Source organism: Prionailurus bengalensis, chromosome A2 (genome assembly GCF_016509475.1).
Source record: "Prionailurus bengalensis isolate Pbe53 chromosome A2, Fcat_Pben_1.1_paternal_pri, whole genome shotgun sequence".
Classification (NCBI taxonomy): domain Eukaryota; kingdom Metazoa; phylum Chordata; class Mammalia; order Carnivora; family Felidae; genus Prionailurus; species Prionailurus bengalensis.
In genome coordinates this window covers 17,189,416-17,207,327 of record NC_057348.1, presented here as the reverse complement: position 1 = coordinate 17,207,327, position 17,912 = coordinate 17,189,416, and the positions used below count along the sequence as shown (strand labels likewise).

General features: G+C 42.3%; 1 protein-coding gene across 4 annotated transcripts in view; it reads left to right on the top strand.

Annotated features, from left to right (window-relative positions):
- Positions 1–17,912, top strand: part of SMARCC1 (SWI/SNF related, matrix associated, actin dependent regulator of chromatin subfamily c member 1) — a 177,755-nt gene that overhangs the window by 145,531 nt on the left and 14,312 nt on the right. For all 4 annotated transcript variants that reach the window (XM_043587288.1, XM_043587289.1, XM_043587290.1 and 1 more), the window contains exon 26: positions 10,027–10,288. In XM_043587288.1, the coding sequence (XP_043443223.1) occupies positions 10,027–10,288 (262 nt within the window). The remainder of the gene's footprint in view (positions 1–10,026; positions 10,289–17,912) is intronic.

Genomic DNA, 17,912 nt, shown 5'->3' with positions numbered 1-17,912 from the left:
GATTTCATGTCTTCTTCAATACAAATACCAGAAAGTAGGAGTTAATCTCATCTTGAGTGAGGAGCCTTTTTTTCTGTGATATCTTTTACCCAAACCCTCCCCTGATCCAACCTTGGACTTTCAGTCTTCCTCCCTCCCCTGCATGGCGGAGGTCAGGTGGGCCTTGCTGAGTGCCTCAGTAGTATGTATGGGGACAGACGCTTCTGGTAGAAGGATGTGGCCCAAACAGGATCAAGAGAATGATGAAAAAGGCCAAAAATGAAGAAGGAAGCAACAAAAAGAAACGTACAAACAGTGGAACAGTTAATTATTCAAAATTACAGAGAAATTTATTTTAATGAATTGACCAGAGGAGGAATTGGTAACTTTCTAAGCGTGGATTTAGCTAGGACTTGTTCTGATTATTTTGACTTTTTTTTTGTTTTCCAGTTTTTATTTCTTTATTTTGAGTCCAAGCAGGGGAAAGGCAGAGAGAGGGGAAGAATCCCAAACAGGATCCGCTCTGTCAGCACAGAGCCCCATGTAGGGCTCAAATTTAGAAACTGTGAGATCATGACCTGAGCTGAAATTGAGTCGAACGCTTCACCAACTTGGCTACCCAGGCACCCTGTTTTTGACTTCTTTATATATGAGATACTGGTATCTCTAAATGGTAGATAATTTAACCTTAAGATTAAATTATCCCAGAAGAATTTTGGTGGCGTTTGTTTGTTTGTTTGTTTGTTTTAATGTATATTTCTTTTGAGAGAGCACAAGCAGGGGAGAGGCAGAGAGAGAGGGAGAGGCAGAGAGGGAGAGAGAATCCCAAGCAGGCTCCACACTGCCAGTGTAGAGCCCGACATGGAGATCAGTCCCTTGAACCGTGAGACCATGACCTGAGCCAAGTCGAAGAGTTGGATGCTTAACCAACTAGGCCACCCAGTTACCCTAAGAGTTTTAATTTTAAGGACCTGTTTGTATTTATTTAGCTATTTCTTAGTGGTCAGCCTAGTCGCATCCTCTGGCAAATTCCTCATTCCAGTAACTATTACAAAACAGACCATTTTCATTTTTTCCTGAGATCAGCAGGTTTTCTGACCCTGAAGGATGGAGAGGCTGCTTCGGTAATTCTCTTACCCACCCCCTCCCATACCCACCCCCAGTTTCCTGACCTGTAAGCATCTCTCACATCATCGGCCCTCTCCTTCCCTAGGAGCTGCTGGCCACCCTGGTCTCATCTCTGTCACCCTCTGTATACTAGCCACACCACACCACATGCAGGCTGCCCTCATGGCCTTGTTCTCTGTGCCCCCGTGTGCATTGTGCTCCTCTGCCAGCAAGGCCCTGATCCCCACTTCTGCATCCCTCAGCACTGCCCCTATGGGTGACTTGCCCACCCCATCTGCTGTCGTGGCAGCCTGATAGAGCACTTACACTGTGTGGTAGTTGCTGATTCGTGTGTCCGTCTCACATTCCAGAGTATATGCCCTTTCAGAGAATTGATCGAGTGTCTTGGTAAACACAGAGCTGGCACATCATAGGCCCTGGTGTCAGCAAATATTGAATGAATGTACACCAGCATCAGTGTTGGAAGCTGGAGAAGTGGAAAGTCTGCCCTTTGGTTTAATGGGGGAGGAACTCAAGAAAACCAATGATGATACAGTGTGTTCAGTGCCCCAGTGAGGGCAGAGAGGAGGCAGACCTGGAACATGGGGAGAGCAAGAGGGTGGCAGAGAATACTTCTCTGAGGTGAGCTGGAGCTGTGAGGCATGACTGTTTGTGTTTATCTTACCCTCATAAGCTGTCTTTTTGTCATTTATGGATTTTTTTTAGTGGCCTTAGGGTAACAGGGGGTTATAACATAGTGGATTATTGGCACATACAGGATCTACATGATGATTGGGTCATTCCCACTGACAACCAGATGCCTTTCTGTCCTTCATAAAACAGAACTGATGTATCAGCCTGGAAGATTGGCATGACTGGGCACTTACAGAACATTGTCCAGATTGTCAGGGTGCTCTTTTCTCAGCTCTAAGTCACTTGCTTTCAGAGGTTGTACCTGGGGATCCCCCACTCTTTTAAACCCCCAGTGAAATTGTCACCTAGATTAGAACTGCCCTCTGCCCCTTTCCAGTTCTCGCCACTGATTCTCAGACACCCACTGGCCCGCTATAATGGCTGCACTTCTCTTGGACCTTCAGAACTTCCCTTGTCTGTGGATTTGTAATAATTATTGTCTCAAATTACATTGCACTGTATTTTTCTTACTTGAGTCTTGTCTTTGCTATTAAATTCTAATCAGAGCACATAAAACATTTTAGGCTAGTCTCTGAATAAAACAACAGAACTGAAAACGTTGGGACTGCATTTCTGCTGACTCTCTCCACCACACAGGGTTGTTGTGCTGAAAATCTTTGTGGTTGTCCTGCCTTCTCTCAATCAGCATTTGGAGCAGGAAAATTCTTAGTGTGGGACAGTCCCTACTCCTTGCCACCCAGTGTCAGTAACACAGCTGTGTTATTTATTGCTGTGTGGAAAATGACCCCAGAGCTTAGTGACTGAAAACAGAAAACCAAGTCTTAACGTGGTTTCTGAGAGTTGGGAGGTAGGCAGCTTGGCTGGGTAGCTCAGGCTGGGACCTATGAGGTTGTGGACTTCCTAAGTTTCCGCAGGGCCAGAGCTCACACTTCCCAACTGACTCCCATGGTTGTTGGCAAGAACTTCAGCTCCTGCCACGTGTACTTTTCTATTCATGAAGGAGCTTCCCCAGAGTAAGTGACTACAAAGAGCAAGAACATGAAAGAGCACCCAGAATGGAAGCCACACTGTCTTTTGTAACCTAAACATGGAAGTCCCATCCCTTCGCTTCTGCTGTGTTCTCTCTGTTACACATACCAACTCTGGTTGGGGGGTAGACAGGGTTTGGGACGGGGGGAGGTATAAACACTAGGAAGTAGGAATGTTGAGGCCAACTTGGAGGCTCATCTCAGAACCAGGGAGTCCAATGAAATTCAAAATGTCTCCCATTCATGTCATGCACAGTGAAGACAACCTCTTCTACAGCAAGCACTGCTATCCTGTCCTTCCCTGTGGGCAAACAAAGCCATGGCTACTTTTCTACCTGTGATTTCCACACAGGACTGTTGCGAGCATCAGATGAGAGGAGTGTGGCGTGTGTCTGGTGCAGTGTCTGAGCACGCAGTAGGTGTTCAGTAAATGTTGATGTACCTCCTTTTCTTTAGGTACACCAGTACCCAGTTACTGTATATTAGATCCAAATATTTGTAAGCCTTTGTTAGCTTTCTAAACACATATTTGACAAGTCACTGTGCTAAACCACTTTATATAGATTTTCTCATTTAATCTCTCAAAAACTGTATGAGGAAGCCATTAGCAGAAAGTACTGATTGATTTGAATCTCCCTGGGCAAGAATCCACCAGTAATGCTAGATGGGAACGTAAGGCCAATTTTTGGTAACTCTTCTTACAGACCAAGAGACTTGGGCGTAGGGGATATTATGTTCCTCCAAACACAGTTCGTAATGACAGAGCCAAGTGTCAAACCTGTGTTTGTTCAGTTCTGTGTTTTCATCTAGCACTTTATAAGGAAAAGAGTTATTCTCATCTCATTTTAACCAAAAGACTCTGAGATATGCAAGGTTTTATCATCTCTCTATTATGGCTCAAGACAGTTGACACTGGAAGGTCCAGGTCAGCTAGGACCAGAGCCTTGAGCTCACCGCCTGGTGCTCCTCTCCGTACCACATTGCATCGTGTCACTTTAAGATGCATTTCTGCTCATCTTTCTCTATAAGCGGTAGTCCCAGGATGTACTTTGTTTTCATTAAACATGTGGTTTTTTTTTATATAGCAATGGATTTCAAAAATCTGTTCTTAGACTTTAAGAATCAGATAGGAACTTTTTTTTCTCTAATAACTTAAAATCAGTGCTCTTGAGTCTTTAAGTATTTACTAATTAAGGACAAGGATATAAAAGTTGTACATCTTTTATAGAAACTATGCATATAGCTATAATTAGAGTTCGGTAGATATTGTTACAGCTGTCTCATGAATGCTAATATTGGAGGAAGGCAGTTATGAAATGTGCAGAGTCCATCAAGGAAATGATGTGATCATAAATGTTGACTCTAGTTGAGGTGAGGAGGCTGAGCTGGTGCTGGGTTCACAACTCAGAGGGTCTACCCAACCTAAGCGGCCTTCATGCCGGGAGAACACACATGAGTCAGGAGAGCAGGTTTCAGACAGGGGCTTTGTTGAGGACTAGGGCCACCTGGGGAGACTTGGGAGCATGGGCCCTGTCTAAAGCCTGGTTCCCATTTGGATCTAGTGGACTAAATGCTTTCTGAGTTTCTGCAGGTCATTTGGCTAGATACAGAAATTGAATACCTTCAGAAAAGAGGGACGTTGTGGGAATCCCAGACCCAGTCCTCAAGGAAGTTAGAGGTTGTCTTGCTAGACACAGAGACACCGCTTATTGCCAGGATGGAAATCCAGAGAGGAGGAGGCCATGGTTGGCTGAGATTATCAAGGAAACTTTCCTAGTAAAGGAGAGACTTAGCTATAAAAAAGACCTAAATCCAGAATGTGGAGAGAAGGGCATGATTACAGAGGAAACTGAAGAGTCCTCCTGCCCAGAGTTGATGGCTTTTGCCACATAGGTGTTGGATTAAGGTCATTTGTTCATTCAACAGGTATTTATTGAGCACTTACTTTGTTCTAGGCATGTGTATGGTACTGGGGATGCAGTGGTGAACAAAACCCAACCAAACTCTTTGCCTTTGTAGAGTTTGAAATAATTAATGAAGGGTGTTAGAAGGTGTTCTGTGCTGTGCGTGTATATATACATACATATAGCTGTATGTTACAGGCTGGATAGAGGCGATGGGGGAGGGGCAAAGTAGACATTTCACTTTTTTTTTCTCTTAATTTCTAAGTTTATTTGTGACAAAAAGTGAGCAGGAAAAAGGCAGGGAAAGAGGAGAGATTTCACTTCTAAGTGGTGTCATCTGAGTAGGCCTTATTCAGAAACTGACAGGCATGTGCTGCTAAGGCCTACATATTGCGCAGAGGCTCTCAGGCAAGAGCATGTTTGGAACTAAGGAGTAGGTGCGTGGGCTAGAGCATAAATGAGGAGGAGGTGACAGGATAAAGTCAGGGATATGGTGACATAATCACAGAAATCCCTGTAAGCCATCCAGAGGCCTTTCGTTTTCCTCTGATTAAAGTGTGGAATAACTGTAGAGCCTATTTTATGCATTCCATAAAAATATGGAATAAATGCAGAGGGCTGGCATGATCTTCCTTACAGGTTAGCAGGGATCAGTGTACCTGCTCTGTTGTGGAGAGTAAATTAACAAAGTGGGAAGGTTCGAAAAGGGGAGACTGGTGAAGAGATTGTTAAAATAATCCACATGAGATGATGATGGCTTAGAGCAAGGCAGTGGCCATGAATGTAAAGAGAAATGGTCAAGTTCTGGATAAATGTTAAAGGTTTTGCTCATAGGACGTCATCACACATAAGATGTAGATTTAGGAAAGTTTGTTGTACTTGATGACAAATTAAGGAAGAAAGAACAAAAAGCCAGAAAGTGAATTTTATCCTGCCCCAGAAGTGTATGTAACTTTGTTTTCTGCAAATTTGGACTAATGCACCTCTACACAGCCGGCCATGTAATTGAATCTGTTGTTAGACATGCACCATTATGTTATGGGTAGTTTTATTTGAGATGAAGAAAGTTGTACTCAGTGGTGTAGGTTTTGTTCTGAATCAGAAAACAAGAGACAGACACAGGGCAGCAGGACCGAAGACCTGTCATAATGAAGTGCCGGCTGCCCCTTTGTGTCTCGCCTCCAGAGACACACATGGAGGCAGCAGAACGCAATGGTGGAGTTCTCTTTTCCACGGGTGTAAGAAGGAATGAATATGTCTGTCTTGGACTTGGTTTTTCGTTAGTGGATGTCTGGTTACTGACCCCAGACGTTTCAAAGGAAGGCATGATTATTTACTTAGTTCTGAGCCCAAGTAGTCAGAGGTTTTAGGTCTCAGCTGATATTGCCGTTCTGGGCAGTGTAGATGGGCTTTACGCTCCCCCCCCCCCCCTTCCTCCCCGCTGTGTGCATGTGAAGTTGGGAGAAGAGCTTTGTGTGAGCTTTGGCTGCTGCACTTTGCAGCTGTGTCTGCGTTTGGTGTCTGGGTGCAGAAGAGTGCTCTGCTGTGTTCAGATTCCGCTTGGAATTGGCTGTTTTCTGCATACACAGTGTAGGAGTGAAGGGGGAGAGGAGGGCAGAGTTTGAATGTGGAGGAGGAGCGTGTGTCTTCAGAGCAGGGCTACTGTGTGGGGTTCCCTACAGCCAGATTGGAGCCACGAAAGAAAATGGACAGATTCATTAACATTCTGTTTACTAGCTGTTGGGACTTTATCCATAGTCCTAGGAAATGGAAAAGAGAGGAGAAAATCAAGCTATCTGTAACATGTAATTTGGCTGCTTTTACTGTTTTGGTTTTTTATTTTTTTTACTTTAGTGGTTTGTTTTTTAACAAAAATATTTGTGATGAAAAAACTTTCAGTAAAGAAAGAAATGAATTAAAAAGTCTCTCTTACCCTCAATTTCATTTCTAGGAATAATCACTTAATTTGTTCGGTGTTCTCTGTAACATTTTCAGTGTGTATATAAAGTGTGTGCCCATGAACACAAAGTTTTTTTTGTAATATAATTGGGATTATGTAATAAATATTGTAGCTTCTTTTTTTTTTTTTTAATTCCGCGTATCGCAGACAGTTGTACATTATGGGGTGCTGGGTGGCTCAGTCAGTTAAGCGTCCCAACTCTTGATTTCAGTCCAGGTCATGATCTCACAGTTCGTGGGTTCAAGCCCCGCATTGGGCTCTGTGCTGATGGCACAGTGCCTGCTTGAGATTCTCTCTCTGCTCATACTGTCTCTCTCTCAAAATAAATAAATAAACTTTAAGACAGACAGACAAACAAAAACCAGGACTGTAATTACTGTCCTTGGTAGGCACACATACATAGTTCTATAGAATAGATTCCCAGATGTACAATCACTGGCTGCATGCATTTAAAATTTGCTCTGTACTGTCGAACTCTCCTCAAAAACTGCCATTTACATTGTTTCGGATTGCCAAAAGGTGAATTCAGTCTTTAGTCCAATTGAGTAACAGCAAAGTACCCACAACAAGGAGGTACTTATTTCTTCTGCGTGATGAAGCCACAACGTGTCCATGAGCTGTACTCCGTATGCCGCAGAGCAGAGACAGCCCTCTGGGAGCCAAGTTGGTAGCTCTCTGTCCGGACGTTTCTCTCACCCCAGAGGACCTGTTCAGCCCACACTGGAGCTTTAGTTTAAGCTGGGTTCTCTTCCAGGGGTGTGTGTGCACGTGTGTGTTTAATCACTTAATCTATTTTAATTCTTCTAATTACTTTCTTTTAATTACCTTCCATGTTTTGAAATGACAAGTGAAGCTCTGGAAAAAGTAGTATAATTAAGGTTAGTAACCATTGTAGATACGGAAAATGGGGCAAGTTTTTCTTTCCGAGGTTAATACCTTGAGACTAAGGTCAGCTCTCAAAGAAGGACTGGCTTAGTTTAAAAAGAAAACCAGTGAGATAGGTAACACAGGGACCAAAATTTCCCTTCAGAGACACAAAATCTCTTGTAGTAACAGTTTAGCTTCTTTATAAAGCAGATCTTGACCTAAATTCCGTAGTTTTTACATAACTGCAGGACTTCAGCCAAGCCATCCAGACCATTAGTGGCTCGACCAGAACATAGATAGAGGTCCTTTTCTGGCAACCTCTTATGTCTAACCTCGGCAAAGTCCTAAATTTCCTAGAAGGAATGGTTAGGAGAAAACAAATCCTAGGGCCTATAGCTGGAATTTCTAGATCCCTTTTTTATCAGACTGCCTCTTACTCCTTGATTACATGTTCTCTTCTTGCAGAGCTGAACTTCCAGAGGACTCTTGGTTTTTACAGCTTGGAATTCCCTGCTTGTTAGGCAAACAGGGAGGAGGCGGACTGGACCAGGCTTTAGCCTCTTCAGGTCACCCTTCCTAGAAAATGAGGCTAGCGTGTTGGCTCCCTGCCACACTCCCTCCTGATAACCCTCAACCACTCACAAGATTATTTTATTTCAGAAGATCTTCTCCCTAGGGAGACTCTCTGCAAGCCAGCTAACCAGTGGGACATAGGCTTTACCGCCTATTCTCTCCCATTTTTCTTCCCCCTCATCTGGTCATGCCTATTCTCTTCACCCTGTACCTGTGGCCTGTCCTCCTGCACCCCATCTGTCCATGGACACTCCCTAGGTACTACTCCTGATAACCAGTAATACTTCTCGCTTGGGTCCACATGGTCTTCTCCTCAGGCAGCTCTCTTGCTGACAGCCCATATTCTTAAGCTAATTCTCATGCGTATTCCAACCCCTTTTTCCTAATGACAGTATACAGTATTTATTTGTAGAACTGAAAGCTAAAATGTTACATATTTTTAATCTATTAAATGCCTTGGAATAGTGCTATCCAACACAAATACAGTGTGAACCATATATGTCATTTAAAATTTTCTGGTAGCCACATTAATAAAAGATGAAATTATGTTTATTTCATCTAGTACATACAAAATATTATTTGAATATGTAATCAGCATGAAAAATCAATTGCTTTCCATACTAAAACCTCGGAATTCAGTGTGTTTGATATTTACAACACATACCACTTCAGATTAGCCACATTTCAAGTGCTCAGGAGCCATTTGTGGCTTATGGCTGCTGTGTTAGACAGAAAAAGCTCAAAAAAGGTCTCCCAGTGACTTACGTCTTGCCATTGAAAATGGTGGGATCGAACATTATTGGAAGAAAATAGATCCGTTAACCCTCAAAATCTTTACACTTCTTCGAGAAATCTGGATTTTTATTTTTTTTCATGTTCAAGTTGATTTTCTTTTTCAGGCCTGAGTCAAATCAATTTTGATAGCATATGAGGTGTGCTTCATCCTCTGAACTACTGTCAGGCATATGGTTTCTGGATTTCCTGGCACATATAATTGCTTATTTCTCTTTATTTTAACTTGGGTCCCAAAAAGATTATCTTCAGTATTGAAATGCTTACATTCTTTAAACCAAGATTCATGCACATCTTTATTTAGGCATCTGAGATATTCTGTGAATGTGTCACCCAGTATAATTTTGGGTACTTGAAAGCTAAGATTTGCAGTGGCACTGTGAAAGCTCCACAGAGAAAAGTGTGTATATTTGCAGCTAAGGCCACATCCAATATCCAGAGGATTTAACTCTGTGTCATGTTCTAAAATAGTAACCAGGGGCATCTGGGCTGCTCTGGCAGTTGAGCATTTGACTTTGGCTCGGGTCATGGTCTCACGGCTAGTGAGTTTGAGGCCCGTGTCAGGCTCTGTGCTGACAGCTCAGAGCCTGAAGCCTGCTTCGGGTTTTGTGTCTCCCTCTATCTCTGCCTCTTCCCCTATTCATGCTCTGTCTCTCTTTTTCTCAAAAATAAATAAAACGTTAAAAAAAAAAAATAGTAACCAAAAGATCATGTCCAGAAGAGAGCACCCGGAAAGGTTGTGTGGACTTGAAATTTTAGCAGTTGAGGGGACTATTAAAAGGACAGGAGAGGCTTGTTTTACCTGGAGAATATTAAAGCAGTCATGGAAACTATTTTTACATATCTGAAGGCCTGCCAAACAGAGGATTACATGTATACTGGGTGGGCCCAGAGAACAGTTAACCTCACTGGGTGAAGGTTGTAAAGAAAGGCAGACCTTGTACGTAACACAAAGACCTTGATCTTGTTAACAAGTGTCCAAGTGGAAATCTGCTACTCAAGAAATAATGCCTTTTCTCACTGTAGATCGTGCAGGAGGTGAGGTGGCTATGTACTGTGATGCGGTATAGGGAGTTCAGGCATCAGGTAGGTGTCCTATGTGTCATCCATTCCTGAGAACCTCTCATGGTGTCATTTCTCTTTCCTTTCTTTTTCTTAACAGTTAGAACAACAGAGGCAGCAGTTGCTTACTGAACGCCAGAACTTCCACATGGAACAGCTGAAATACGCTGAATTGCGAGCCCGACAGCAAATGGAACAGCAGCAGCATGGGCAGAACCCTCAGCAGGCACACCAGCACTCAGGAGGACCTGGCCTGGCACCACTCGGAGCAGCGGGGCACCCCGGCATGATGCCTCATCAGCAGCCTCCTCCCTACCCTCTCATGCACCACCAGATGCCACCACCTCATCCACCCCAGCCAGGTGAGAGGCACACTCTGCTCACAGACAAGACTGGGTCATCCCTGTGGCATAGCATGAAAGGAGCTAACCTTTCAAGACATGAACTGTGACTGTCATGTTCATTGTCATCCAGGTCATGGTAGGCAAATGAAATCTGGTTGTATAGCCACCACCACATAATGCCTGCCATGTTCTGTTCCTGATGTGATGCCTTTCCTTGGTCAGTCTCTTAGTGGCGGACAGATCCCACAGTTCCTTAAAAATTCATCCTTGGATTATCTACTTTTTTTTTTTTTTTTAACTTACAGGTTAAACTTAAAAGTCTAACTAAAGATAGACACACACAAAAAAGCATAGTGCCATGAATTCTTATGACCCAGCTTCAATACCCATCACCTTTTGTGCCATTTTAAACTTTTTGTTATAGGAATCTTCTATCATAGACAAAAGTAGAAAGAATAGTATAATAATCCTCCCTGCATACCTGTTGTACAGCCTCAGTTATCAATATTTTATCTGTTTCTCCTCACTTTGGGGCAAGAAATAGACTTCAGAATGTATCTCTAACCAATGGAAATCTTACTCTTTAACATAACTATCATGACACCCGGTGAAAGTAACCATAACTCTTAGTACCATTAGCTGAATGTCTTTGGATGCTTCATTTGTTGGAATCAGGGTTCAAATAAGGTCCACACATTGTATTTGTTCTCTTAAAACTGTTTTAATGTGGTAACAGTTCACCTCCCCTCCTTTTTTTTTTTTTCAAATGTCATTCAAGTATTGAAGAAACTAGGGTTTTGACCGTGCCTGCATGTCCCCTTTAGGTGCGTAGTGCCATTTTGTATGTTCTTCTCCCCACTTCATCTCTCTCAACACCTCTCCCATAATCCAGAGGCTTGCTCTGAATGTTTTACCAGGTTCAGGTTCACTTTTTGGGAGCTGGCAGTTTTACTGTAATTTCGGTTATCTCTCTTGGTGACAGTAGGGTTGGTTAGTAGTTCTGGTGTTGTTAGGCTGGTCGATGCATTCCCCATCAGACTTCACCAAAGATTTTACCTGCCTTTGAGAATTGCTTTGTAGATCCGCTATTTAAACCATCAGGTGTTGCAAAATGGTGAGATGTCTAAGTTGATTATTCCTTCTGCATTTATTTCTATGTCTTCTTCATTTATTAGCAGTGATTCTTTAACTTAAAAAAATTTTTTTTTTGGTCAATCATTTAGTTATCCTGAAAATGAGTCCTTACAGGAAAGACTGAGTAAATGCTTCATCCTTTCTCTTTATCGGTTACATGGATAATGAGTTACTAATCACTGCCGCCTGCACCAAAGGTGACAATAAGGGGTTCCCCCCCCCGTTGTGTGTATATGTTTTTAGTATTGTGAATTTACATATTTTTGTGTATGTTATGTGTTTTAATCTATTATGGACATTATTCTTGTTGGTGCTCAGATTGTTCTGTCTTTAGCTGACGGGAGCCTTTTCAAGTTGGCAACTACTTGCCACCTTTTGACCACCTTGAAAGTTGATCTCACAGTCCTTTTAAACTTACCTACCCAAAACTACCTACCCACATCTTGAAAACCTAAAACGTACCTTTCATTTCAGCTTTTCTTCGTGCTCCCCCCTCCCCCAACATTTCTTCCCTCTGCGGAGAGCAGTGCATATGGGTGTGTGCCGTATGTCACTTTGCTCAAGTAACAGTCGTCCTGGAGGGTTTTCGTAATTACCCTACAGCAGCGTGCCAGGTGTCTAGCAGAGCCCAGGCTTGTGCTTCTTGGGGTGGGATGCAAATTCTTTGGCCAAGGCATGTAGAAATGAACTAAGGTAACGGAAAGTGACCCTTGGAAGCCAAAGAAGGTCCCAACATGACTAATAACAGCCTGACTTCCTCAGATGACAAATTTTCTAAATCTGCTCACGGAAATAACCAGGCATGTTCGCCTGAGGAAGCCATGACTGAAAAAAACTATGATCTGGCAACTTCTGTTATCAACATGGATCTTTTAATTCACAACCCAAAACATGTTTTAGGTATTAGTTTTTATTGGCTTTACCCCAGGCTGGGGCTAGGTTGACTTCAGTTGGGAGGCCTTCATTTCACACACATGACTCTTAAATGGCCCCTGTGGAATTTATAACCCACCATCAGACTTGCCACTTGATCTACATGATATTTGTGGATGTAGTCTTTGGGGTCTGCCCTGCTCACAACATAGGATCCTTCTCCCTCAGTCTTTCTGTCTGCTTGAGCATATCTTAAATTCTCTGTATGAGATTCTAATTTTCTTCAAAGTTAAACTTTCAGAAGATACAAATGCTTAACAGAATGAAGACCACAAGGTGATTTTTTAGAAACAGTAGTTATTTTTAAAATTTTGTTCCTAAAGCTACTGGGTTAAAAGTTCACTGTCGCTACTTGGTCTCGATTCTGGCTGGTGTTAAGTGGCATCATCCGCAGTAACTGTTCACCGAGGACTCCTAAAGAGCTCTAACATCTGCGTCTAGCTCATAAAAGATGGGAAGAGAGATGCTGCCTTCTTCCCTAAATTCACGCCCTGGTGAGGACAAATGTTTGCATGCAAGGCCTGTCACCTGTATTGTTTTCGCTCACTTCACAGTTCAGGAACTATGCGTGCATGGTGAGGACCACGTGACCTTGCATGGTGGAGCCGGGATTTGTGCTGGGCTCCATCTGATTCCAGAGTGACCCCACGATGCTGCCCCGTGACAGCACTAAGAGGGGGCTTACAGCAGATTCAGATACAGCTATTTCTCTTAGGGAGACCATGCCAAAGGAACTAGAGTTCATAAAAATAGCCTTTAGAATAGGAATAGGGCGTTTTCTCTTTTTACTTTCTCACAGAAATAAGCTTTTCTTCAGTGAATTTTAAAGAAAAGGATCATTGCATGTATGTGGAGACTGGTTTTTTAAAAATCTGTCATGAGATCATCTTTTTTCTTACAATTTTTTATTGAAATAGAATGTACCTATGAAGAAAAAGGTACAAATCATGAGTATTTAGTGAGTTTTAACAAAGAGAATATGCCTGTGTGACCAATACCCGGAAGCCCCCATGATACTCCTCTCAGTCTTCTTTCCTCCAGGACCAACAACTGTCCTGATTCCTACCAGCACAGACTAGTTGGGCTGGTTGTGAGTATTATCTAGAGGGAATCACACAGTGAGTTTTGCTTCTGTCTGGTGTTCGTTCTTACAGATGGTAAGTGTTGCTCTGAACATATGATAAACATAGGTATACATTTCTGTTGTGTGTGCCCCAAAGTACCTAGAATGGGTCATAGGATATGTGTATGTTCATATTAGTAGATGCTGCCAGTAGTGTTCCAAAACGGTTCTGTCAGTTTACATGCTAGCAGTGTGTGAGAGAGTTGTAACAGCTCAACATAATTGTGTTGTGGGAGTGTTCTGGAGTTCAGATGTAAAATTAAATCAAGTGTGTTCAAGAGTAAAATTAAGGGGCGCCTGGGTGGCGCAGTCGGTTAAGCGTCCGACTTCAGCCAGGTCACGATCTCGCGGTCCGTGAGTTCGAGCCCCGCGTCAGGCTCTGGGCTGACGGCTCGGAGCCTGGAGCCTGTTTCCGATTCTGTGTCTCCCTCTCTCTCTGCCCCTCCCCCGTTCATGCTCTGTCTCTCTCTGTCCCCAAAAAAAATAAATAAACGTTGAAAAAAAAATTAAAAAAAAAAAAAAAGAGTAAAATTAAGAACAATAAATTGAACCCAGTAGTTAAAAGTTGCCTTCATGTCACCAGTTCAGAAAAAGCTGGTTGTAACAGGTGAGTCTGGTATACCATAGACTAGCAATCCACTAAAGGGGCCTTCAAAGCAGGGCAGGTAAGGAAGTGGGTAGTGTTTTAGGTGAAGTTCAGCTTCAGTCTGATTTGCTACAGGTGTCAGTTAACTCTGAGCTTGGTCCTTCCAACTATTGTTTCCCAAGTTCTAGAAAAGTTTACACGCCACAGCATTTATTTTAGGAGCTGAGGATAATTATCCAGGTCAGTTGGCTAGCTTTTAGTATTTGGCCAGAATTTATAGTCTGAAGGAAGGGGAAATCAGCCTCTGAAAAACCAGCAAGGTTGGAGAAGTGGTGAAAAGGTCAAGACAGATTTATCACTGGGTGGTTAATTTGTCCAACCTTCTGACTTAGAGTTGGTATAATTATGGAGATAAATCCCACGTAATCTTTGCTCCACAAAACTGTCTGTCAGTGGTAGAGCCCGTAAAAATAGTGGCTCAGTCTCATGAATCTGCCAGGCTGTCAGATGCATGGGCCTGGTCCCCAAAGTGGCTGGTAGAAACCCATACCTGCATATATTGCATTTAGTTTGAACCTCTGCAGTTTTCCTCCTCTACTACCCCTTAATTCATTCAGATCCTTAGAATTTTGTATAGAAAGAAAGTACTGTCTTCATGCTGTCCTTGCTCTTCCTTGGATCTTATTATTTGGAAATAACTTAGGAGCTCCAGCTGTGTGTGTGTTTTGTTCCTGTCTCTGACAGAGGATCCCAAGTTGGTCTTTCCCTACCAAACAAAAAGGCAAAGGAAGTATCTGTAGTAGTGTGTTTCTGGTGTACAGTGGGCAAATGGAAGCTGGAGGTGGCCCCAGCCATCTTTGTACATCCTTTAGGTTTGCTAATCTGATAAAATACACACCACTGCATTTCGTCTTTTCATTTAAATTGGAAAACTGATTTCATGAAGAGATTTCTAAATTCAAGCCTTACTAGTACTCCCTGTGAAACTACCATCCCAGATGGCACAAGTTGAACAGTCATGATAGCAACAAGTTTTTGAGCAGGTACATAGTATCCTTTGACCAGGGTATAGTGACAGCACATGGGGAACCAGGAGAGTGGCCTGGGTAGTGACTGCTGGTTCCTGAGGTGTTCTTGATTGTGCTGCTTACCTGAGCCAAGAGGGCACCTCTGACTGTGTGGATCTCCTTTATTTTTTTTTTTTAACTTATTTATTTAAATTCAAGTTAGTTAACATACAGTGTAATATTCACTTCAGGAGTAGAACCCAGTGGTTCATCACTTACATGTAACACCCAATGCTCATCCCAACAGGTGTTCTCCCTGATGCCCATCACCCATCTAGCCCATCCTCTCACCCACTTCCCTCCAGCAACCCTCAGTTTCTCCTCTGTATGTAAGAGTTTCTTAAGGTTTGCCTCTCTCTCCATTTTTATCTTATTTTTCCTTCCCTTCCCCTATGTTCATCTGTTTTGTTTCTTAAATTCCATATACGAGTGAAATCATGATATTTGTCTTTGACCTCTTTCGCCTAGCGTAATACACTCTAGTTCCATCCACGTTGTTGCAAATGGCAAGATTTCATTCTTTTTGATTGCCGAGTAATATTCCGTGTGTGTGTGTGTGTGTGTGTGTGTGTGTGTGTGTGTGTGTGTGTGTGTATGCCTGTCCATTCATCAGTCAATGCACATTTGGGCTCCTTCCATAATTTGGCTATTGTTGATAGCACTGCCATAAACATTGGGGTGCATGTACCCCTTCAAATCAGCATTTTTTTATACTTTGGATAAATACCTAGTAGAGCAATTGCTGGGTCATAGGGAAGTTCTATTATTTTTTAATTTTTTGAGGAACCTCCATACTGTTTTCCAGATTACATTGCCACTAGTTTGCACTCCCACCAACGGTGCAAGAGGGTTCTCCTCTTTCTGCATCCTCACCAACATCTGTTGTTTCCTGAGTTGTTACTTTTAGCTATTATGACAGATGTGTGGTGCTATCTCATCGTGGTTTTGATTTGTATTTCCCTGATGGTTGAGCATCTTTTCATGTATCTGTTTTCCATCTGGATGTCTTCTTTGGAAAAGTGTCTATTCACGTCTTCTGCCCATTTCTTCACTGGATTATTTGTTTTTTGGTTGTTGAGTTTGATAAGTTCTTTATAGATTTTTGGATATTAACCCTTTATCTAATATGTCATTTGCAAATATCTTCTCCCATTCCGTCAGTTGCCTTTTAGTCTTGTTGATTGTTTCCTTCACTGTGCAGAAGCTTTTTATCTTGATGAGGTCCCAGTAGTTCATTTTTGCTTTTGTTTCCCTTGCCTCCACAGACATGTCTAGTAAGAAATTGCTGTGGCTAAAGTCAAAGAGGTTACGATTTTGATGGTTTCCTGTCTCACATTTAGGTCTTGCATCCTTTTTTTTTTTTTTTTTTTTTTTTTTTTTGGTATGGTCTAAGAGAGTGGGCCAATTTCATTTTTCTGCATGTTGGTATCCAGTTTCCCCAGCATCATTTGCTGAAGAGACCGTCTTTTTTCATTGGATATTCTTTCCTGCTTTGTCAAAGATTAGTTGGCCATATAGCTGTGGTCCATTTCTGAGTTCTGTACTCTTTTCTGTTCATCTGTGCATCTGTGTGCCAGTACCATACTGACTTTGTGATGATTATGGCTTTGTAATACAGCTTTAAGTCTGGAATTATGATGCTTCCAGCTTTGGTTTTCTTTTTCAACATTACTTGAGCTATTCAGGGTCTTTTCTAATTCCATACAAATTTTATAATTGTTTGTTCTAGCTCTGTGAAGAATGCTGGTGTTACTTTGATAGGGATTGCACTGAAGGTGTAGATTGCTTTGGGTAGTAGAGGCATTTTAACAATGTTTGTTCTTCTGATCCATGAACATGAAATGTCTTTCTATTTCTTTGTGGCTTCTTTAACTTTTTAAAAAAATTTATTTATTTACTTTAAGAGGGAGAGCACGAGCAGGGGAGGAGCAGAGAGAAGAGATGAGAATCCCAAGCAGACTCTGTGCGGATAGCACAGAGCCGATATGGGGCTCAAACCCACGAACTGTAAGATCATGACCTGAGCCAAAATAAAGAGTTGCACGCTCAACTGACAGAGCCATCCATGCAGGTGCCCCTTCTTCAATTTCTTTCATTTCTTCAGTTTCGTTCTATAGTTTGCAGCGTACAGATCTTTTATGTCTTTGGTAAGGTTTATTCCTATGTATCTTATGGTTTTTGGTGCAGTCATAAATGGCATCGATTCCTTGATTTCTCCTGCTGCTGCTTCATTATTCGTGTATAGAAATGCAACCAATTTCTGTATGTTGATTTTATATCCTGAGATTTTGCTGAATTCATGTATAAGTTCTAGTAGTTTTTTAATGTTTATTTAATTTTGAGAGAGACAGAATGCAAGTGGGTTAGGGGCAGAGAGAGAGAGAGGGAGACACAGAATCCAAAGCAGGCTCCAGGAGCTGAGCTGTCAGCACAGAGCCCAACGTGGGGCTCGAACTCACGGACTGTGAGATCATGACCTGAGCTGAAGTCGGATGCTCAACCGACTGAGCCACCCATGCGCCCCAGTTCTAATAGTTTTTTGGTGGAGTCTTTCGGGTTTTCCAAGTAGAGTATCATGTCATTTGTGAAGAGTGAAAATTTGACTTCTTCCTTGCCAATTTGTATGGCTATTATTACTTTCTGTTGTCTGATTGCGAAGCTAGGACTTCCAGTACTATGTTGAACAACAGTGGTGAGTGGACTGTCCTGTCATGTTCCTGTGAAGGTCTCTTTTAAATTTTTTTTTTTTTAATATTTATTTATTTTTGAGAGAGACAGAGACAGAATGCGAGTGGCTTA